This window comes from Ornithorhynchus anatinus, chromosome 20 (assembly GCF_004115215.2).
Source record: "Ornithorhynchus anatinus isolate Pmale09 chromosome 20, mOrnAna1.pri.v4, whole genome shotgun sequence".
Taxonomy (NCBI): domain Eukaryota; kingdom Metazoa; phylum Chordata; class Mammalia; order Monotremata; family Ornithorhynchidae; genus Ornithorhynchus; species Ornithorhynchus anatinus.
The window spans coordinates 25,169,716-25,194,162 of NC_041747.1; the positions used below are offsets into that span (position 1 = coordinate 25,169,716).

A 24,447-nucleotide genomic window follows, 5' to 3' on the forward strand; every position below is an offset into this window, starting at 1 on the left:
TTCTCTGTGCCTCGGTTACCTCATCTGTAAAATGGGGATTAACTGTGAGCCTCACGTGGGATAACCCGATTACCCTGTATCTACCCCAGCGCTTAGAACACTGCTCGGCACACAGTAAGCGCTTTACAAATACCAACACTGTTATTATTATTATTAAATAAGTAATCTGTAATATATAATTTAAATACGCTTCATGGTAACTCAGATTGGGAGCCTCTCAACTCTCCCCACTAATAATAAAGTCGGTATTTGTTAAGCACTTACTATGTGCTGAGCACTGTTCTAAGCGCTGGGGTAGATACAGGGTCATCGGGCGGTCCCACGTGGGGCTCACAGTCTCATTTCCCATTTTACAGATGAGGTAACCGAGGCACCGGGAAGTTAGGTGACTTGCCCAAAGTCACACAGCTGACAGGTGGAGGAGCCGGGATTAGAACCGTGACCCCTGACTCCTAAGCCCGGGCTCTTTCCACTGAGCCACGCGCCAGGCAAACACAGGGGTGGAAATACCTACAGTACTCCCGATATCCTCCTCTGCCAAGGACACCACGGCCAAGCCTTCAGGCCAGAACGCAGGAGGTAACACTGGAACCTACGCATCTCGAAGGCTCCACTGGCATCTTTCGTGTTCGAAGGAAGGTCAGTCGGGCAATCGCATTTATTGATCGCTTACTGTGTGCAGCGCACTGTACTGAGGGCTTGGGAGAATACAACAGAACAATAAACAGACCCATTCCCTGCCCACGACGAGCTTAAAGTCTAGAGGACCGTAAGGGCAGAGAGCAAGCCAACGGGAGCTAAACGCTAAATTCCCAAGGATCCAAACTGAATTCAGTCACATCCTTAAGGCCCACCTGCTCTTAAGTTGACCTCCCTAGCTCTCTTCCATTTATATAATTCCACAACTCATTTTCCAATGCTGTAAAGTGGTTGGGATGCATTTGTGTGCAAGAGGCAATATAAAATAATTACAGAGTCTCTTCCCCACAATGTGTCCTAAGGCACTCTTAGCGTCGGAACAGGAAACACCAGAGGACATCATTGCCTCACCGGACGTGGGCTTCCTACATCCGGGAGCCCCATTTCCCCCTGCCCCGTGCTGGAAAGAAATGGCATCCCGGGGGGGTTGGAGAAGGGGTGGGTGAATCCAAGTGATGCAACAGAGCTGACCCGGATTCACCCACAGACGGCTCGTGCTTACCTTGAGCGAGCAAGCGATCAGCCGGGAGAAGTCATTCATTCATTCATTCAATAGTATTTATTGAGCGCTTACTATGTGCAGAGCACTGTACTAAGCGCTTGGGATGAACAAGTCGGCAACGGATAGAGACAGTCCCTGCCGTTTGACGGGCTTACGGTCTAATCGGGGGAGGCTGCTTTCTTGGTTCTGGGCAGGGAACGCATGCTTTGCCCGCTCTGTTATACTGTACCCTCCCAAGCGCTTAGTACAGCGCTCTGCAAGCAGTAAGCACCCAAAAAATACCACCGATTGGTGGATTGGTTTCTCCCAAGCGCAGTGCCCTGGAAGGGCAGCCAGCTAGTATAATAATAATAGCATTTCTTAAGCATTGTGTTGAGCAGTGTACTAAGCACTGGAGAATATACGGCACGATCGGGTTAGACACAATCCCTGTCCTTCTATTGTGTCTATGGGAATTTCCACAATCCCATAGGATGGCCTTCCCGCCCTACCTTAAGAGCTTAACAAATGCCATAATCATTATTGATTTATTTACCTAAGCACTATTTTCCCACAGTCCCGTCACACATATACATACATTATAGCCTCGATTTCTCCTTTTAGCTGTAATTCACTGAAACGTCAGGGAACGTATCTGCTAATTCCGCCGTATAATAGTATGGTATTTGTTAAGCACTTACTAAGTGCCAGGCACTGTACACACCGCTGGGAGGGATACAAGCAAGTCAGGTTCTTTCATTCATTCGGTAGTATTTATTGAGCGCTTACTATGTGCAGAGCACTGTACTAAGCGCTTGGAATGTACAATTCGGCAACAGATAGAGACAATCCCTGCCCATCGATGGGCTTACAGTCTAATCGGGGGAGATTGGACACAGACCCTCTCCCACGGGGGAGGGGGTTATAATCCTAATCCCCGTTTATAGAACGGGTAACTGGGGCACAGAGGAAGTGAAGTGACTTTCCCAAGGTCACACACAGTATTATACTCTCCCATACTCTTAGTTTAGTGCTCTGCACATAGTAAGCGCTCAATAAATACCATTGATCGATTAGTGGTCTCCCCTGCTAGACGGTCAACTCCCTGAGGGAAGAGTTCATCTCTTTTTTCTGGACAACTCCCAGGTGCTCTACCAGTGCTCCGCACAGGGAGGGGACTCAATAAAGACCACCCCCTGGTCAGTCGATAGGTCGGGGCTGGGGCTGTGCCAGGGGTGCCCCTCAGCCACTCCCACTGGTGACGGAGATGGCGCCTCTAAGCTCAACTTCGAAGAAATCCCCGAAAAAGAGGCACGATTTTGGGGCCGGGGGAGGTGAAGGAGGAGACCAGAACCGGTACTGGGCCATCTGAAAGTAGACGGAGTGAGAAGCAGCACGGTCGAGTGGATACAGCCCGGGGCTGGGAGTCAGAGGTCATGGGTCCTAATCCCAGCTCCACCACTCGTCTGCTGTGTGACCTTGGGGAAGTCGATTCGCTTCTCCGGGCCGCAGTTCCCTCATCTGGAAAATGGGGATGGAGACCGGGAGCCCCACGTGGGACAGGGACTGTGTCCAACCCGATTTGCTCGTATCCACCCCAGCGCCTAGTACAGTGCCCGGCACATAGTGAGCGCTTAACAAATACATTATTATTAGACGAGCATAGCGGGGACCAAGTCCTTCTGTGGGACCTGGCTCCGTACCTCTCTTACAGACCAGCAGTGGCCCGATCAAGCCGGAGCATATGTCCTTGGGCGCGTCGATGTGAGAGTGGTACACCCACGTCAGGCAGTTGGCATCGGCCGGAGTTGGGGCGTACTCCTCCTTGGCGGACCACACGTAGGTGTAGTTTCTCCCGGGTAGGACCATGTCATCATCTTTGTTCTTCCCCGAGGTCCCGTCTGGGTAGAGGGCACCTGGCAAGAAAACACAAAGACCATGACTCCGTGGCTGACGACACGGCGCCGGGAGTCAGGAGACCCGCTGACTCCTTCGTCCCGGCTCCGCCCGCTGTAAGCCCGTCAAAGGGCAGGGGCTGTCTCTATCTGTTACCGATCTGTACATTCCAAGCGTTTAGTACAGTGCTCTGCGTATAGTAAGCGCTCAATAAATACTATTGAATGAATGAATGGGTGACCTCGGGCAAGTCATTTCACTTCTCCGGGCTTGGTTTCCTCATCTGTGAAATGGAAATTCCCTATCTGTCCTCCCTCCCCTTTGGCCGTGAGCCCTCCGCGGGGCAGGGCCTGTAACCTATCCAGTCGTCTTGTCTATCCCAGTGCTTAATTTTTTATGGTACCTGTTTAGCACATACTATGTGCACTGTACTCAGATAATCAGCTTGGACACAGTCCCTGACCCTGTCTCTAGTATTAATCCTCATTTTAAAAATAATAATAATTATGGTTTTTGTTAAGCGCTTACTGTTAAGCGCTTTTACAGATGAGGTAACTGAGGCACAGAGAAGTTAGGTGACTTGCCCGAAGTCACACAGCTGATACAGTTGAGGTAACTGAGGCACAGAGAAGTGAAGTGACTTGCCCAAGGTCACACAGCAGACAAGCGGCAGAACCAGGATTAGAACCTAGGTCCTTCTGAGCTCGTTGTGGGCTGGGAATGTCACTGTTTATTTTAGTATTGTGCTTTCCCAAGATCTTAGTACAGTGCTCTGCACACAGTAAGCATGTAATAGATACGACTGAATGAGTGAATGACTCCCAGGCCCATTCTCTATCCACCAAGGCCACATTACCTCTCACAGCAATACTCAGCACATAGTAAATGCTAAACAAATGCCACAGTTATTATCATCATTATTACTGATAATATTAGAGAAGCAGCGTGGCTCGGTGGAAAGAGCCTGGGCTTGGGATTAAAAGGTCACGGGTTCTAATTCGTTCATTCATTCAATACTATTTATTGAGCGCTTACTATGTGCAAAGCACTGTACTAAGTGCTTGGAACGTACAGTTCGGCAACAGATAGAGACAATCCCGGCCCACACTGACAGGCTCACAGTCTAATCGGGGGAGACAGAAGGACAAAAACAAGACAACTTAATCACGATAAATAGAATTAAGGGGATGTACACCTCATTAACAAAAATAAATTGGGTAATATCCCAGCTCCGCCACTTGTCAGCTGTGTGACTTTGGGCAAGTCACTTCACTTCTCTGTGCCTCAGTTACCTCATCTGTAAAGTGGAGATTAAGACCGTGAGCCCCACGTGGGACAACCCGATCACCTTGTATCCTCTCCAGCGCTTAGAACAGTGCTTCGCACATAGTAAGTGCTTAACAAATGCCATCATTATTACTATTATTAACTGGGAGTCATTGGCTCTCTGCCCAATAGTTGAGGAGGAATCCAGACGCTTGGGATTGTAATTCCTTGGAGGATTAGGACTCTCCGATCTGGAATGATGGAGAGGAGACAGACATCAGTACAAATAAATAAATGACGGATATGTTCATGAGTGCTGTGGGAGTGGGAGGATGAATAAAGGGAGCAAGTCAGGGCAGTGCAGAAGGCATGAGAGAAGAGGAAAGGGGGGTTTAGTCAGGGAAGGCCTGTAGGCGGAGATGGGCCTTCAATAAGTCTTCGAAATGAACGGGAAACTCCTCTGCTCAAGAGGAATGGGAGATGGGGAAAATTAGGAATATCAGTGACCAACTGCCCCGGGGGCTGGAATGGAGAAGAGTTAGCTGAAGGATGGTCTACCAACGGCTCTCGGGGCCGGGGAGGAAGAGCGGCCCGCTTCTTCTCCAGCTCCGGGGAGAAACCAGGCGGAAGCAGTTGAAGCTGCCCTTTGTGGAGCTTCAGGATGGAGAAACATTTCTTAAAGGGTTTGAGCTCCTCCTCTCTGATCTCTGAAGGCAGGAATCTCTTCCTTTCTAATCTTTCTAATCTGAGGTCTGTCTCTACGCAGAAGGTTTTGCAGAGGGCTAGGACCGGTAGTCTGGGAGCCAGGGATGGGACCCTCCTACAACCCGAGAAGCAGCGTGGCCTAGTGGCTAGAACTCAGGCCTGGGAGCCAGGGGACTTGGGTTCTAATCCTGGCTCTGCTAATTGCTTCCTGCAATCTTGGGACTTAACTTCTCTGTGCCTCAGTTTCCAAAACTGTGAAATTGAGATCCAATCCCACTCCCTCCTAGACTTTGCGCCCCATGAGGGACAGGGACCGTGTCCAATCTGATTGAATTTTATCAACTCCAGTGCCTAGAACAGTGTTCGACACATAAGCGCTTAATAAATACCATTGAAAAAAATCACACGTTTCCACCGCCGGAGGCAGAATCCTCAGGAAAATGGACCACTGATCTGAACTGGAAATAGCCTTGCACATGTCCTCCTGTTCTTATGAGGAACGGAAAGAGCAGTTTTAAATCGGGGAAAGGAGAGAACTTGCTCGTGGCCACTCCCCCTCTCCCCCTTACCCTGTGGGGGCAGTGGGTAGGATTGATTCCCCTGCGGCTAGATGGAGGGAGAGTTTCCCAAGCGCTTAGTATAGTGCTCTGCACAGGGTAAACGTTTAATAAATACCACTGAATGAATGACAGGGAAAATCCCAGTCAGGAATGTATTCTTGACCTTCCCCAGTTAACAGAGGTATATGTTAAGTGCTTATTATGTGTCAAGCACTCTCCTAAGCGCTACGGTAGATACAAGGTAGTAAGATCAGACCCAGTACCTGTCTCACATGGGGCTCACAGTTTTAATCCCCATTTTGCAGGTGAGGTAACTGAGGCACAGAGAAGTGAAATGGTTGGCCCAAGATCACACAGCAGAGAAGTGCGCTTAATACAGAGCTTTGCACCCAGTAAATCCTCAATAAATATGATTGAATGAAAGTGACAGGGCTAGGATTAGACTTCTGGTTCTTAGGCCACGCTATCTACCGAGAATAAGTCACCCCATCCAAAATATAAGAAGCAGCATGGCCTAGTGGATAGAGCACCGGCCCGGGAGTCAGAAAGACCTGGGTTCTAATGCCAGCTCTGCCACTCATTCGTTCATTCAATCATACTTATTGAGTACTTACTAAGTGCAAAGCACTCTTCCAAGCTCTTGGGAGAGCACAATACGACAAAAAACAGACACATTCTCTGCCCACAATGAACTCGTTCATCTGCTGTGCGAGCCTGGGCAAGTCACTTCACTTTTCTGTGCCTCACTTTTCTCATCTGTAAAATGGGGATAAGACTGTGATCCCTCTGTGGGACAGGGACTGTGTCCAACCTGATGAGCTTGTAACTACTCCAACGCTCAGTATACTGTCTGGCACATAGTAAGTGCTTAAAAAAAATACCGTTATAAAAAAAAATGTACTCTGGCCAGGCCCCAGGTTTTATTTTGGAACACGTGCCTTCCCTTTGTTGTGGGACTCAGTGAAGCAGCTGTATCTCCATAAGGCAGCTGGGTAGTGTTTAGTTCATTGCGTCAGCGGATTCCCACTCAAGGAGCACAGCAGGATCTTGGCAGAGCTGCCGAGGGCAAGTCCTTAAATCTAAAAGGTTGGGGGGAAGTCGCCCAGAAATGAGTTGCAATAGAATAATTCTCTAAAGCCAGTGATGATGTAAACCTCATGAGAGAGATATTTACAAGGCTCTGCCAACCTTCCCTTAAACCATCAAAGCAAAGCAGGACGATGAAAAATGGGAAGAAATTCTCTATCCAGGAAGTTTGTTGGTTTTTTTTTTTTTATGGTTTTTGCTATGCACTTACTATGTGCCAGGCAGGCACTGTACTCGTGCTGGGGGTAGATAGTAGATAATCGGGTTGGACACAGTGCATGTCCCACCTGGGGCTCACAGTCTTAATCCCCGTTTTACAGATGAGGTAACTGAGGCCCAGAGAAATTAAGTAACTCGCCTAAGGTCACACAGCGGACAAGTGGCGGAGCTGGGTTTAGAAGGAGAAACGGAGGAAGACCGGGGTGAAGGTTCAGGGTGGTAATCCTGGCCCTGCCACGTCAGCTCTGTGACCTTGGGCAAGCTACTTCACTTCTCTGGGCCTCAGTTACCTCATCTATAAAATGGGGATTAAGACTGTGAGCCCCATGTGAGACAGGGACTGTGTCCATCCTGATCGGTATCTATCCCAGCGCTTAGAACAGTGCCTGGCATAGAGTAAGCGCTTAACAATACCACAGTTATTATCATCGTCTCTTTTTGGACTTTGATCAATCAGTGATATTCACTGAGCCCCCACTTTGGGCAAAGTCCAAAACTAAGCACTTGGGAGACTACAGTAGGATAAAGAAGATACTATGGACATAGTGTCCATTCAAAACAGAAATCCACAGCTAGGGTCTCAACGCCCAACAAATCGATATTTCTTTGTGGTGGGGGTTCTCACCCCCAAGCTCTGACTTGCAGTTGCCACAGGGGCAGGAAAACCCACCGAATTATGAATTCCTGATCCCTGTCTAACATCGCTGTAATCGTCTGAGCCACCCAGGTCGGACACCTGTCCCTGCCGCCCTGCCCTCCTTAGCAATGCTAACAGGCAGATCTCCGTGTGTCTCCCCAGTCAGTACTCATGCCCCATTTTGATAATTTTGCTTGCAGAGGCTTTCATCGCATCCAAAAGAATGTGCCTCTCCCATGAGGAAGGAGAGAAGTACCAGGGTCACCCTGCGTAAGGTAAGCGTGGGAGGTCGGTTTCGTCAGGGAGCATGGTCAGGGAATGGTGGAAGGCCAGTGAAGCGCAGTGGAAAAGAGCCTGGGCCCAATTCTGAATCCACCGCTTGCCTGTTGCATGATCTTGGGCAAATCAATTTCTCTGCCTTGGATTTACTACTGATCTGTAAAGTAATAATAATGATTGTGATGTTTGTTACACACTTTCTATGTACCAAATACTGAACTAAGAACTGAGGTGGATTTAAGATAATCAGGTCAGAGTCCATCCCTGTTCCACACGGAGCTCATAGTCTAATAGGGATGGAGAGTAGGAATTTCCTCCTCATTTTACAGATGAGGAAACTGTAGCCTACGGAAGCAAAATGATTTGCCCAAGGTCACCCAACAAACAAGCGGCAGAGCTGACATTAGAACCCAGGTCCTCTGACCCCCAGGTAGGTCATGCTGTCGTCCACCAAGTGAGGTTTAATTTCCTGTTTTCTCTTACCTTAGACTGTGAACCCCATGTGGGACAAGAACTGCATCTGATTTGACTGTATCATAATCAGTCACATTTATTGAGCGCTTACTGTGTGCCAAACAGTGTACTATGCACTCGGGAGAGTACACTATAGCAATATAATAGAGTTGGTAGAAATGTTTCCTGTGCATGAGCTTACAGTCTTCACTGCTTCCAAGCTACCGAAACTTCCAAGCAGACCTTGGTTGGGAGAGGGAGAGAGGAGGAAGAAACAAGACCCAAAAGAACAGGGGGAAAGAAAAAAAGAAGGAGGAGGAGGAGAAGCAGGAGAAAAGGAAGAGAGACAGGGAAGATACAAAGGGAAGAGAGACAAAGTAAACAGCTAAGGTGAAATAAAAAGAGGGAAAAAGAGAGATGGGGAAGATACAAAAGGGAAAAGAGACATAGTATAGGGCTAAGGCGAAATAAAAAGAGGAAAGAAATGAGGATGGTAGAAAAGACGAGAAGGGAAGATCATTAAGCATCAAATCTTAACCATTTCCCCCTCCCCAAATCCTCCACTGTCCCTGAGGGACTTCTGCCCCACTGAGCAGACGGGACAGGGTTTTACCTTCCGAATCCTTCGCGTAGAACACTCCGTGCGGGTGCAGGGAGTAGGGGCGGGAGGCGAAGTTCTTCAGGTGGATGACCACCACATCTTCCACTTCAACCCTCAGGATGGGGCCCAGGAAGCCAAGCCAGGGGGGCTTGGGGATCTCTGTGGAGTAGGTCTCGTCAGTGTAGTGCTTGTACACGGCCTTCTTGTAGACGCTACCTACCCGGTTGGGGCCTCGCTCGAGGTAGAGCATGGCAAGTCTGAAACAGGAACGGCAGCGCGTGTGAGGAGCACAGCGGCAGAGACAAAAGGGTGCTTGCTTGTTATTCTTTTTCTTTAATATGGTATTTGTTAAGCGTTTACTATGTGCCGGGCCCTGTTCCAAGCACTGGGATGATTACAGGCAAATTGGGTTGGACACAGTCCCTATCCCACACGGGGCTCACAGTCTTAATCCCCGTTTTACAGATGAGGTAACTGAGGCCCAGAGAATGAATTCGCCCGAGGTCACACAGCAGACAAGTGACAGAGCCGGAATAAGAACCCAGGTCCTTCGGATTCCCAGGCCTGTGCTCTTTCCACTAGACCTCGCTGTCTCTCATTATCACAACTATTCTCAGGTGGTTTCTGGGAAGGAGTGGGCATTTTTATTCTCATTTCTTTGCGAGGGAGGTGAGAAGAACGATAATGATAATAACTGCGGTATTTGCTCAGCGTTTACTTTGTTCCACGCGCTGGGATAGATACAAAGCAATCAGCTCCAACACCATCCCCGTTCCACGTGGGGCTCACAGTCTGAGCATTTAGGCCCGAAGCGGCTACCTACCCCATCATCTGCAGAGCCCAGAAAAATCAGTAGCGGAGGAAGATCTCTAAACCGGCTCTCCGTTTCTCAGCCCCGCGTTTGTTTTCCTGGATGTGATCTTACGGATCGAAGTCCCACCGTCCGCCCTAGGAGACCATTAGTGAGCTAGTTCCCGGGTGTCTCTACCGAGGTGTTGTGTCCCCGACATAGCACACTCACGGAGCTTTCACGCAAGACCGCAGATACAAGAAGCCGACTAGGTCGCACAGAGAGAGCTCTCTGTTGTGGGCTCTTCTTCCCCTTCACAGATTCTCCCTAGTATCCCCTCGGGCCCGAAACTCTCTCCCCTTCATCTCTACCAGTTACCTCACCTTCAAAACCTTCCAAAAATCACATCTCCTCCAAGAGGCTTTCCCTGAATAAGGCCACTTTTCCCCCCACCCATCCTCCCCCCGGCTCAACTATGAATTTAGCCGTAAACTCCTTTAAGCACTTTGAAACTCACCCCAGCCCCACAGCATTTATAGTAAATAGCCTTATACTCGATTTTCCTATCCATTATCTATTCTAACGTCTGCCTCCCCTTGTATACTATAAGCTCTCTGTGACCAGGGAAAGTGTCTTCCATCTCAGATGCACTGTACTCTCACTAGCGCGTAGTACAGTTCCCTGCACACAGTTAAGCACTCAGTAAATACCATCAATTGATTGATAGATTGAAGGAGATCAAGAAGCAACGTGACCTGGTGGATAGAGCACAGGCCTAGCGGTCAGAAGGACCTGGGTTCCAATCCGGCCTCCGCCACTCGTTTGCTGTGTGACCTCGGGCAAGTCACTTCACTTTTCTGGGCCTCAGTTCACTCACCAGTAAAATGAGGATTAAGACTGTGTCCAACCTAATTAGTTCATATCTACCCCAGCGCTTAGTACAGTGCCTGGCACATAGAAAGCACTTAAATGCCAATAAAAAAGAAGGGATGGCATTGGGGAATTTGGGGAACAAGGTGAATGGGGAAGATGAATACAGGTAGGGTAGAGGGAGGCAGGAAGTCAATAATAATAGTCATAATAATAATTTTTATGGTATTTGCTAAGTGCTTACTCCGTGCCAGGCACTGTACTAAGCACTGGGGTGGATATAAGCAAATTGGGTTGGACACAGTCCCTGTCCTACACGGAGCTCACGGTCCCAACCCCCATTTTACAGATGAGGAAACTGAGGCCCAGAGCAGTGAACCGACTTGCCCAGGGTCTCACAGCAGACAAGGGGCAGAGCTGAGATTAAAACCCATGACCTTCTGACTCCATGACCTCCTGACTCCCAGGCCCGTGCTCTATCCACTACTCCATGCTGCTTCTCTATCAAGTCAATCAATGTTGTTCACTGAGCACTTACTGTGTGCAGAGCGCTGTACTAAGCTCTTGCGAGAGTACGATACAACAATAAGCAGACATTCCCTGCCCACGACGACATTACAGTCTAGAGGGGGAGACAGACATTAATATAAATAATTTCTGTTGTATAATTTATAGATATGTACAAAGGCCCGCTGGAGAAGAGTGAGGGCGAGGAAGCCGGGAGGTGGGGAGGAGCAGAGATGAGAGGGAAGGTGCCTAGGTGGGGCAGAGAACGAGGAACAACAAAGCGTGAAGACCGGCAGCAGGGGTCAGAAGGGGCATTTTTAATTGCCGGGTGATGGGATGTCTCACGTCTAATGAGAGGAAAACTTGACTGGATCATGACACCCCCCCTGCCCCCACCCCACACTGCCCCCATAGTAAAAAAAAACACCCAAAATCAACCCACATATGCTGTGTGACTCAGTCTACCTCAAGGTATTTCCAGCATGAAAAATCCAGATGCATTGTAATTAGGCTGACTATATAATTGGCGGCCCTAGCCGGGATCTGGAGTATGAAAGCCGGGGACGAGGTGGGGAGGGGAGGCGGCTGGGGGAAGGGAAGGGAAGAAGGGGAGAGGGGAGAGGCTCGGGCTCAACAGGAAGTGCTGGAGTAGGTGCCGCACTCCTCGGTTGCAGAGCTCTTCCTTTTGGGTGACATTTCCCAGAAATATCTGGGAAAGAAACGCCTATCGAGGGCCATCGGGGGCCGTCTTTGTCTCCCCGAGCTTCTTGAGAAAGGCAGCCCCCAAACAAGCAGACTACAACCCTCCTGAGCCACTGGGAGTTATAATCCTCCGTCAGAAGGGTTCTATCTCCCTGCTGCTCCTCGCCCCGAAATGGGCAGCAGCAGCAGCAGGAAAACTAGAACTTGAAAGGGGGTGACCCTATCGCTAAACAGTAAATCAATCAACCGAGAGTAGTTACTGAGCACCTACTGTGTGCAGAGCATTGTACTGAGCGCTTGGGAGAGTACATTTGAGTGAACGGTCGCAAGCCCGGACCCCGAGGAGTTTACAGTCTAGCGGAGGAGACAGATACAGAATACAATGCAGACATGAGGAAGTAAAGGAGTATAAAGGTATGGACAGTATAAAATGCCTGGAACCCCCTCCCCCTTCATATGCGGCAGACCACCGTTCTGCCCATCTTCAAGGCCCTACTAAAAATCTCCTCTCCTCCAAGAGGTCTTCCCTGATTAATCTTTCATCTCTCTACCCCCGAAGGTGCCCCCTCAGCACCTACCTAAGCAGTGGGGTCCTTACACCGGCCCTGTAGCACTTCTTTATGTAGCTTTAGACTTCATTACTTCCTCCAATCTGCAACCGATTTTCAATCTTCCTCTCCTGCGGCACTGAAAACCCAGCCGGGCCAGGACAGGGATCACGTCTATTGATTTCATTCTATTCCCTCGAGCGCTCGGTACAGAGTTCCACACACAGCGGGTGCTCAATAAGTACTCTAGAGAAGCAGCGTGGCTCAGTGGAAAGAGCCCGGGCTTGGGAGTCAGAGGTCATGGGTTCGAATCCCAGCTTTGCCACTCGGCAGCTGTGTGACTGCGGGCAAGTCATTTCACTTCTCTGGGCCTCAGTTCCCTCATCTGTAAAATGGGGATGAAGACCGTGAGCCTCACGTGGGACAACCAGATTCCCCTGTATCTACCCCAGTGCTTAGAACAGTGCTCTGCACGTAGTAAGCGCTTAACAGATACCAACATTATTATTACTTTGGCTAAACTGGTTGATTAGCTGGCCTGGCTGGGTCACTTTGTGCCTCAGTTACCTCAACTGTAAAATGGGCATTAGGACTGTGAGCCCCATGTGGGACAACCTGATCGCCTTGTATCCTCCCAGCGCTTAGAACGGTGTTTTGCACATAGTTAGCACTTAGCAAATGTCATCATTATCATTATTATATGGGGTTTCCCTCAGAGCCTCTGACACCAAATTCAGGATCGCTTATCCAAGGCCTTTTTGGATGAAGATGCCAGCGGTTTTTCTGAGCAAATCAGAACAGATCGTTTGATCGAATTAAGGCCAAGGAGGCAGCACCATATAAACATTCCCAAACAGGCTACAGCCTCTCAATCGATCTTTTAATCATTCAAACGTATCTATCGGGCGCTCACTGTGTACAGAGCACCGTACTTGGCATTTGATTTAGAACGACGTGGTTTCTGATCTCGGCTCCGTCACTTGTCTGCTGTGTGACCTTGGGCAAGCCACTTAACTTCTCTTTGCTTCAGTTACCTCATCTGTAAAATGGGATTAAGACAGGTTGTCCTACGTGGGGCTCACACATTACCTTGTATCTACTCCAGTGCTGACAACAGTGCTTGGAATATAGTAAGGGTTTAACAAATACCATAAGAATAATAATAATAATCGTGCTGTACCTTCCCCAGGTCTTAGTACAGTGGCACCTAGTAAGTGCATTATTACTACTATTATTATTATCATCATCATTATCTTACGTATCCTGAGGGCTGGCAACCTGAAGCCAACTCATGTGAAAGGGGTTGGTCTGAGGAATTTCACATCCCCAAGCTGTCTTGGAACCCGGAACCCTGGCATCCACTTCCAACCATCATCAGCCTTCTCCTTCTCCTCCTCCTAATACTCCTCCTCCTCCTCCTCAAATAGCACTTCAGTGCCTGGGTGGGCTTTCTACCAAATGGGAAACAAAAAATGAACCATAAGGAACGATCCAACGGCTCGATTCTCCCATCCCCATCCTGTGGGGGAAGCGGCAGCGTGACCCGCAGGGTGAAGAGGGGGCTAGCTGTGGTGTCCCAACCTCACGACGGGCGTGTGACCGTTTCCTTAAAAAAGAGGAGTTACCAGAATTCCCCTGGGCCAGTCGGGGGGATTGACCGTCTGGGCAGAGCGTTGCTAGGCAGGTGCCCCGGCTGGCGTAGGGTCAGCCTGCCCGGGCGCAGGATGCAGAGGGGAACACGTCTCTTCTCTCCCCATCCCCTGGACCATTCTCTCCCGTGGCCGCCGGCAGGGGCAGGACGTAGGCTGATGACGAACCACACGGCCCCAGCCACCTCAGAACTCAAGCCGAGATTGGGCCGTGCATGGCGGCTCAGCTCTTGAGGCTCCTCTACCGTGCCACCGTGGGCCCTCAGGAAACATCTGCCACACACGAATGACTATCCAGCTCCACGATCCGCCCGACTGGCTCTTTCCCTGTTAGCGCGAGGTCCTGCCGGGCCCCTGCAGAAGAAACCCCCTCGGCCGGAGAGCTTCTCCATTTGGAGACCGCCAACCTCGAAGCTCTCCACGGGCCACCCCCGTCCCGTCTCGTGGACTAGCGGATCATTTTTCTGAAACGTCATCCCACACCCATCTCCTCATTTCTCACAGTCCTCCGGGGGTTGTGCTCTCCTCTTCCCAACGAGCGGAAACCCGTGCCCCTTGGCTTTAAGACACTTGATTAACTGTACGCTCTCTTCTCCTACTGCCCCCAGCTCACACTCTTACTTACTCTCAAGCTATGCCTCCTGTGAGGGGACGAAATGAACACTGGGATGGCGGACGGGGCTTCCCCAGGATCCTGAAGAGATCTCTCTCCCGCCAAGAAGGTCCGTGGATTGAACACGAGGATGTTCGAGGTTAGAACCGTGCCCAGGAAGTCGGGGCTGTTTTGGGCAAACGGGGCATTTTGCACATGACTCCCTGTTTCTCAAAAACCTCCACGGTTGCCCATCCATCTCCACATTTTTTTCTGTGTGACTGTGGGCAAGTCACTCAACTTCTCTGGGCCTCGGTTACCTCATCTGTAAAATGGGGATTAAGACTGTGAGCCCCATGTGGGACAACCTGATTCCCCTATGTCTACCCCAGCGCTTAGAACAGTGCTCGGCACATAGTAAGCGCTTAACAAATACCAACATTATTGTTATTATTATTATTTTTTTATAGTATTTGTCAGCGCCTGCTATGTGCCAGGCAGTGTACTAAATGTCGGGGTCAATAGTAGCTTATCAGGTTGGACACAGTCCCCGACCCACACGGGGCTCACAGTCTCACTCCCCCTTTTACAGACGCGGTAACTGAGGCACAGAGAAGTGACGAGACTCGCTCAAGTTCTCACAGCAGAGAAGTGGCAGAGCCGGGATTAGAACCAGGTCCTTTTGACTCCCGGGCCGGGCTCTTTCCACTAGGCCACGCTGCTCTTCTTCAGGTCAAATGAAACTCCTTCCATCTACTTTAGGGGACTCAAACAGCTCCTCGTCTCCTACCTTATCTTGCTGATTTCCTACTATAACGCCGCCTGAACACTTGGTTCCTCCGATGCAAACCTACCCGCTGTACCTCAGTCTTATCTATCACACCCTCCTTCCAGCCTAGAATTCCCTCTCCTCTCAGTCAATCGTATGTACTGAACACTTACTGGGTGCAGAGCGATGTACCAAGCGCTTGGGAGAGTACAGTGTAACAATATAACAGACACATTCCCTGCCCATAACGAGATTGCAGTCTAGAGTCTACGGTCAGATCCGAGAGACCTCAGCCCTACTAAGATCACCTCTCCTCCGGAAAGCCTTCCCTAACTAACCTCTTCCTCCGCTCTCCCTCCCCTCTATGTTGCCTCTGCACTTGAGATCGAACCTGCTTTGACTTTGAGCCTCACTCTCTCCCACTGCCCTCCACAGCACTCAAGTAAACACTCACTCTACTGCTTCCCCTATTTAGAATTTATTTTAATATCTGTCTCTCCCTCTAGCCTGAAAGCTCCTTGAAGGTAGAGATCATGTCTACTCACTGTACTGTACTCTCCCAAATGCTCAGTACAGTGGTCTGCACAAAGTAAGTACTTAATAAACACAAATGAATGAATGAGTGAATAAAGTAATAATGACGACGATGGTATTTGTTGAGGGCTTACTATGTGGCAAGCACTGTTCTAAGCTCTGGCGTAGATACAAGTTAATCAGGTTGTCCCGTGTGAGGCTCACAGACCTAATCCCCATTTTACAGATGAAGTAACTGAGGCCAAGGTCACACAGCTGATAAGGGGCAGAGCTGGGATTAGAACCCATAACCTCTGACTCCTAAGCCTGGGTTCTTTCCACTAAGCCACGCTGTTTCTCATGGATGCTCACAGGATGCTTATTCGGCTCTGTTGTTAAAATCAACACCCCAGTAGTTATTTAGCCACCGGACCAGGGAGACAGACAAGCATCTCTCACAGGAGATAGGAAATTTGGAGGTAACTCTAAGGGAAGTGAAAAATTCCAGACACCAAACACCAATGAGGGAACATTTCAGAGGAAAACGATCCGTTCCTTTCCCTCCTCTCTTCAAATTCAGACATAAAAGTCCCGGTAACTCACTACTACATCCAAAATATGGATTTGGGCTGTTTGGCCCTGTTGTAGAAACAGCAGGGAGGGAATGGATTTTCCTCACCAGAGACAGAGCAGAAAATTACTTGCACTTATGAACAAACAAAAGACTCATTCCTTTCTCTTCTAAGCCTATAAAAGGCATCACTTTTTCCTGAGGAAAACTAAACAGCATGTGGCTTTTAGCGCTGAAAAATTAGGGGGGGAAATTTATGAAAATTCACAATTTGTACTCAATTTAAGTCATTTAACAGTCCCCAAACCATGGTCACCAGTGAATCGGAGTGAGTGAATCGGAGTGAGTTTCCCCCGACATAGGGTTGGTCGCCAAACAGCGGTATCTATTGAGCGCTTAACCACATGCAGAGCACTATTACTAAGCGATTGGGAGAGTACAATACAACACAGTAGACATGATTCCTGCCCTTGAGGACCTTGAAATGTACTGGTTGTGAAATGACATTCACAAAATAAACTTACTGTGAGTACAAACTCTCAATTCCCACCCAAAATGACCAGCACCTAGGGTCCTCCCTCTCCCCAGCCCAGCCAAATCGGCCTCCCCACCGTCAGTTTACCCCACCGACCCAAAACGTGAATGGCCGCGTCTCCCCACCTCCCGAGCCCCCCACGTCACCCGAGGAGATCGAGAAGGAGCCGAGCCCAGAGATCCCCGCCAGAAACCCGGCTTCACTCACTTGTCTTCTGTGAAACTCTTTCCTGTAATAAGGTTTTTCCCTTGGGGCACATAGTTCCAGTGTTCTTCCACAATCCCAATATAGTACGTCCTGGTCACCGCTTCAACCAGCCCAGACAGACAGAGGAAGGTACAGACAAGGATGTGCCAGGCGGGCGGCATTTGTGAGTGGAAGTCAGACAGCAGAGGCCTGGAGAGAGAGAGACGGGCTCGTCTTGGCCCTCACGGTCCTCCCCCTCCTTCGGAGCCAATCCCAAACGAGGTGTGGCCTGGCCGGGAAACCGGGCCCCACTTGTCAGGCAGCTCGGGGTCGGGGCAGGGACGACAGACGGAGGTGCGTGAGCGAACGGGGCCTAGTCATTTATTCTCGGCTCGCTGGGAGGCAACACGGTAGTTGGCCAGGTCGAGGTGCCCATTAGCCATTCACCTCCTAGCCAGGAAGGCGTGTGTTACTCCCTCCACTTTTCTTCGTTTCCTCTCCACCCCTGCTTAGCCTACATATGGAAATTTGAATAAAGCTGATTCAGGCCCCTGGAAATCTGAATCTCGCCCTGACCCGAGACTCTGCCCCTCTCCGACTTGTTTTACGGGGCCACATGAAAAAGAATCCCTCCCATCATAAAAGGGCGCCCCACGTCTAGGGGAACCTCCCTAATTCCCCCGCGCTCACCCACAAACTCTTCCGATTCCCACTTGAAAAACCCACTGCCGGGAGCCGGGTTGCCTTGCTCATCCCCGGTCGCTGAGGGGAGGGAGGCTTCCGGGAGCCACCGGGGCCAGGCGCGCGGGCTGGTCTCCTCCGTGAACCTCCTAGTGGATAGACCACGGGCTTGGGAGTCGGAAGGACCTGGGTTCTAATCCCAGTTCTGCCTCATACCTGCTGTGGGACCTTGGGCAAGTCGCTCTACCTCTCTGGGCCTCAGTTACCTCATCTGTAAAATGGGGATTAAGACCGCCCAGCCCCACGTGAGGCACGGACCGCGTCCAACCTGATTAGCTTCTATCTACCCCAGAGTTTGGTACAGTGGCCGGCACATAGCAAGAGCTTAGCAAATACCATAAAAGGAAAAAAAATCTCAGGCCCTCAGGTCAAACGAAAGTGCTTCATCTCAGGAGGAAAACCTCTCTCTTTTGGTCCCCTCACTTTTAAATCTCCCCCTTCCCAGAGTCCGGATAGAGGCCGGAGGTCTGGGCATTATTAAAGTATAAGATCCAGTTGCTTTTCCGTACCATCGTTTGGCCAAATTTTGTTTTCCCAGCCACGGTATCCAAAAGGGCACCTGATGCTCTGCGTTGGGTCCTTTGGATACCATTGCTGAGAAAACAAATTTGGCCAAACGATGGTACGGAAAAGCGACCGGACCCGACGCTCCGAGTTGCGATAATGCTCGTGATATTTGTCGAGTGCTCACTGTGGGCCGAGGATTCAATAGGGTCCTTATCCCGGAGGGACCTCGTAGTTTTAGAGAGGGGGAGTTTGTGTGTTTGTGTTACAGTTAGTTCTCTCTAGACTATTGGCTCGTTGTGGGCAGGGAACGAATCTGTCAACTCTGTTGTACTCTACCAAGCATTTAGTACGGTGCTCTGTACACAGTAAGTGCTTAATAAATACCATTGATGGTGATGATGACTGTGTGGGAGTCTTATTATAATTAGTAATAATAATAATAGTTATATCAGTTAAGTGCTTATTAGGTGCTGGACAGTGTGCTAAGTGCTAGTCCCTGTCCCACCTGGGACTCACAGTCTAATGGGGAGGGAGAACAGGTCCCCATTTTACAAGTGAGGAAACTGAAGCACAGGGAAATAAAGAGAAGTGGCTTGTCCAAGGACACACAGCAGACGAATGGCAGAGCTGGGATCAAAAGCCAGGTCTCCTGACTTCCAGCCCTGTGCTCTTTTCACTGGGCCTCGTCCACCCTCTTGATCCCGACAACCAATCACCCGGCTCTCCCCAGCCTAACGCCGGCCACCGAGCTTCGGGGAAGACAGCAATTATTTTCTTCAGTCGACAGGCCCGATAAATACGCATCTAGACACGCGGGGTTTCAGGAGAGACCCAGATGATCCGTTTCGGTACAAAGGGATTTGAATTAACATCCATTTTAACTTGCCATAAAATTGGATGTTTGATATCCCGGTTTCTATCCACGCCAATGAAATAGCTGATTTATTGATTGATTTGTACGATGACAGGGCCCTGCCCCCAAGAACACACACACACACCACAACACAGGCCCTGACTCAGGCCGAATTTACACTTCAATGCGAGACTGGAAGTTTCGGGTGTAATTGGCACTTGGGAGAGACCCTGGATCGAGCGCCCCAAGGCCTAAGCCTCCTCTGGTGGCGGGCAGGCCGTGCCAGGAGCTACCTGTTACCACACACGCTCAGGCTCGGGGGGCGGGGGACAGGCCTCTTCCCTCAGCCCCATCCTACCCACGTGACTTTTGTCAATCCATCAGCCAATCATATTTATTGAGCCTTTACTGCGTGCAGAGCACTGCCCTGAGCGCTCGGGAGAGTACGATACAACAATATTGAGAAGCAGTGTGGCCTAGAGGAAAGACCACGGGCCCGGGAGTCAGAAGGCCCTGGGTTCTAATCCCAGCTCTGCTGCATACCTGCTGTGAACCCGGGCGAGTCGCTTCACTTCTCTGGGCCTCGGTTCGCTCATCAGTAAAACTGGGGAATCGATACCTGTTCTCCCTCCTACTTAGATCGTGAGCCCCACGTGGGACCTCGTGATCTTATATCCACCCCAGCACTCAGTACAGTGCTTGACACCTAGTAAGCGCTTAACAAATAGCATACAATATTATTATTATTAAGATGCCCCACTTTGGATGGGGTGATAGCCATCTTTCATCTCCCAGAAGACGGGTGGTCTGGTGACACGGGTCGAAGCAGACGGCCTTGACATTAGCCCAAGGGGAAAGTAGCCCAGCTGTGAGTTAAGTGGCCCTTCCTCTACTCTATGTCCTTTTGCCCTTGGCTAAACAAAGGAAACGAGGGAGACTCCCAGATTAGACCCACCTCATACTACGGACCTACGTGGGTTCAGACTCCACACTTGTGGTTTGAGAAGGCTCAGTCTCTCTTGGCCCCTGAGCCTCCCTCCAGCGAGGGCTATTTGGGTCCAGACAGGCTGCATTACAGCTGCAATTGCAGCTTTGCACCTGAGTGATTGTCCTTCGCCCTTCAGGGACATACGGCAGGTATAGTCCCAGCAGTCCTCGGGGACCACCGTGTGGGCTCGGTTGCACCCGAGCCCCGTTCTGATCCAACCTGGCCACCACGGCTTCGGTTCCAACCCAATCCTGACCACCCTTACCCCTCCCATAACCCGCTTTGACCTGGGTCACCGGATCCCCCATCTCCTGGGAAATGAAAGATGCTTATCAGCCCAAAGCGGGGCATCTTATTAATAATAATAACGATAACTGTGCTATTTGTTAAGCGCTTACTATGTGCCAAACGCTGTTGTTATCCCTGTTATTCCTCCAGGGCCAGCTGTAGTCCAGAAAAGGGCAAGGACTTGTCTGCTAGGGGACTTCCGCCCTGAGCTCAATCGGTCAAAAAGCCAAGGGACTCTGAGGCCCAAGCTGACACGCGGTCCTTTTCTTTGGAGTCTCCTCCTGCTTTCTCTAAACTGTAACCCTGTTAAAGGCAGAGGGCATGTCTGCTAGTTCCATTAATAACAATAATAATAATAATTATGTATTGGTAAGCCCTTACTACGTGCCAGGCGCTGCACTAAGCGCTGGGGTGGATACAAGCAAATCAGGTTGGACACAGTCCCTGTCCACATGGGGCTCACAGTCTCAATCCCCATTTTACAGATGAGGTAGCTGAGGCACGGAGAAGCCAAGTGCCCAAGGTCGCACAACAGACGAGCGGAGGAACCAGGATCGGTGCTCCGCGCATAGTAAGTGCTCAATAAATACCACTGACTGACTGAATAGAGACACACATTCTGATCAACAACCCTCCAGCCAACCAACTCCTGAAGGGGATGGGGGTCAGGGAGGAGGCAGGGCAAAGCTCTGACAACTCTCCTCAGTGACTGAGTAACCTCAACACCTGATTTGGGACAGTTCTGTCCCCCACCACAGTCTCCCATACCACTTTAGAAGGCATACCACATTAAAACGATACTCGGGGTCATTATCAAATGCTTACTGCGTGCTGAGCACTCTGCCAAATTCTGCGGTAGGTGCAGAATAATCGGATTAGGCATAGCCCCCGTCCCAGTTGGGGCTCATAATCTGAGAGATAGGGAAAGCAGCGATCTTCTCCCCGTTTTACAGGTGAGGAAACTGAGGCCCAGAGGAGGTCAAGTGACTTGCCCTCAGTCACCCAGCAGGCCAGCGGCAGAGCCGGGATTAGAACCCAAGTATCCCGACTCCCAGGCCCGGGTTTTTACAACTAGGCCTCGCTGCCTCTCGCCTTCGGTGTCCGTGTCTTCCCCCGGCCCTGCCACGGCCATTTGAGTGTCCCCAAGGAGCCAGGAGGGATGGGATGGGATGAAAGCAAGATCCCGTCGGTTGCTGTTGGAGTCCGAGGGGGTCTCCGTGACCCCCGCCCCCCACGCTCACCCCGCTCCCCTCGGCGGCAGTAACGGCACGCTGTGGGGGTGTCCTCGGAACATCGCGCTCAGCACTGGGACCCCGGGGAATGCGGAGGAGCCGGCCAGGACCCCGGGGGGGGATCGGGGGAGGGGAAGGATCGGGAGCAGCCTGACCTGCTTCCCGGCAAGGGGCCCGCCAGGCTTGCCGCCTGGGTTCCTCAAAGTCCCACCTGCCGAGGGGAGCTGTTCTGGAAACCCTGTTATATGGCATCAGAGACGCTGATTAACTGGCAACAAATTGCAGGGTGCCACAGCAGGAAGTTACCTCACGGACAGGAAGGAGGGAGAGGAGCAGTTTCCCGGCTAGGGGGGAGCCCACGTGAACCCCAGGACAGAGAAAAGTGACCAAGAGCCTTCTCCCCTTCGAGACAATTGCTCCAAAGACCCTGCCGCCCCAGCGGGAGACAGAATGCCAGGCGGGATGACACAGGGAGAGTGTCTATCGAACATGGGTTCTAAACCCGGCTCCCCCAACTGCCCGTTTGACCTCGGCAAGTCGCTTAGCTTCTTGGTGCCTCGGTCTCCTCGGCCATAAAATGGGAATTAAATATATGTTCTTCCCTATTTGACCGTGACTTGCTCCCTTTATTCGTCCTCCTTCCCGGCCCACGGCACTTACACGTCGGTAATTTTATTTATTTAATATCTGCCTTCCCCTCTAGACTGTAAGCTCGTTGTGGGCAGGGAATGTGTCTATTATATCGTTACGCTGAACTCTCCCAAGTGCTTCCTACAGTGCTGTGCGCACAGTAAGCCCTCAATAAAAACAACTGACTGACTGCCTGAATGACCGACCGCGAGCCCCACGTCGGGTGGGGACACTGTCCTGGTTTGGGTATTAGCGCTTAGTACATCGTGCTTAATAGATACCTTAATTATTATAAGGTTTCAGGCCCTATTTCCAAAGCCTGTTCTATCCCAAGAGGGTCCCGCCGGGAGATGGGACTCTATTCTCCTTCGCCTTAGACTCACATGATCCTCTGGGAGCATCCACCTGCCCTTTCCAGTCCTTTTCATGGGCCAGTCCCTGAGTCGGTTATCTGTCGTGTTTGCTCCCATGACTGGATGTCCAGGTTCAACCAGCCCATCAGGACCAGAGCCCCACAGCCGGGCAGCCTCCCTGGAGAAAGCCTGAGCAGGCTTATACTCTGGTTGCCCAGTCACGGGACACCGGAAACCAAGGTCCGGAGAACAGGGAACAAAGATCGTTACTGCGAGGAACTGAAAAAAGAGTGCAGGTTGGGAGGTGTTTCGCTCTAAGAGTGAAAAATATAGAACAGACCACAGGCAGCCGGCCTCTTCTGTCCTTCCCTTCTTTCTCGCCCACTTCATCTTCCGCTTCAGTCAATCAGCAGTGTTTACTAAGCGCTTACCCTGTGTGCAGAGCACTGATAATAATAATGGTATCTGTTAAGCACTTACTATGTGCCGAGCACTGTTCTAAGCACTGGGGTAGATACGAGGTAATCAGGTTGTCCCAAGTGGATCTTAGAAGTCTTCATCTCCATTTTAAGGTTGAGGTAACTGAGGCACAGAGAAGTGAAGTGACTCGCCCAAAGTCACACAGCTGACAAGTGGCGGAGCCGGGAATAGAACCCACAACCTCTGACTCCAAAGCCCGGGATCCTTAATAATAATAATAATAATAATGTTGGTATTTGTTAAGCACTTACTATGTGCAGAGCAGTGTTCTAAGCGCTCGGGTAGATACAGGGTAATCAGGTTGTCCCACGTGAGGCTCACAGTTAATCCCCATTTTACAGATGAGGTAACTGAGGCACAGAGAAGTTTAGTGACTTCCACTAAGCCATGCTGCTTCTCATGTACTAAGTGCTTGGGAGAGCTTACGGTCTCGAGGCTGGTGCTCTTTCAGCTTCGTCCCCAAAGTCCTGCTCGTGACAAAAACCTAAAACCTGAAGCAATGCCATCCTCCCGTCCGGGATTCTGTCTCCAACAGTGGCCACATGGGGCTTGGAGGACTCGGGTGATGGTGGCCATCTTGCGAACATCCATCGCCGTGGTAACGGATGGACCATCTGTGCTAAGCGCTGGGTGGTGGAGAGGGAAAGTACAAGTTACAAGGTACAGTCCTAGGCCCTCGTGGGGCTTATGGGGTTCGAGATGTTTAAGGGTTCACTCACTGCCTTAGGGTCAATGCCAAGGAGGACAACCGTCAAGCATCTCGCTGTTACCGCGTGGGATGGGATCCCGGACTGGATGGCCCGGTGGTCTGAGCCTTTAACGTTATTTCTTCCGGTCCTCGGTTATGTAGAGGGAAACCTCACTTTGCCTCCGTTTACCCTTCTGCCCAAAAGAAAGACAATCTCCGGGCTTGTAAAGAGGTTGAGGCTCCCAGGTGAAAGGTACCACACATACACACAGAGATTTTAGGGTTAACCATGCCCACGGGAACGAGCAGCACGTAAATGCAATAAAAATTATGTTGATAAGTGACTTCACTTTCAGAACGCATTAAGTGACCTCACAGGCGGCCGAGGTATTAAAAAATGCATCTGCAAAGGCGGCGAAACCGGATCTCATTTACGTTGTCTTCCGCGAATTACCCATGGGCAGAGTTGATCCATCTTATATTGTTATTGGGCCTCCGAGGGATGGTTGGGAAGGAGACGGGGACAGAGGGGAAAGGACGAGATGTGGGGAAGAGGCCCTGAGAGAGAGAGGA

General features: G+C 50.5%; 1 protein-coding gene across 1 annotated transcript in view; it reads right to left on the reverse strand.

The window, feature by feature from the left end:
- Positions 1-23,777, reverse strand: part of HEPHL1 (hephaestin like 1) — a 54,634-nt gene extending 30,857 nt beyond the window's left edge. The window contains exons 1-6 of the mRNA XM_039915017.1: positions 23,745-23,777; positions 22,737-22,985; positions 20,348-20,514; positions 16,524-16,625; positions 8,895-9,139; positions 2,884-3,096 (exon numbers count right to left, since the gene is read on the reverse strand). Of these exons, the coding sequence (XP_039770951.1) occupies positions 2,884-3,096; positions 8,895-9,139; positions 16,524-16,625; positions 20,348-20,514; positions 22,737-22,985; positions 23,745-23,777 (1,009 nt within the window). The remainder of the gene's footprint in view (positions 1-2,883; positions 3,097-8,894; positions 9,140-16,523; positions 16,626-20,347; positions 20,515-22,736; positions 22,986-23,744) is intronic.
- Positions 23,778-24,447: the final 670 nt, after the last annotated feature.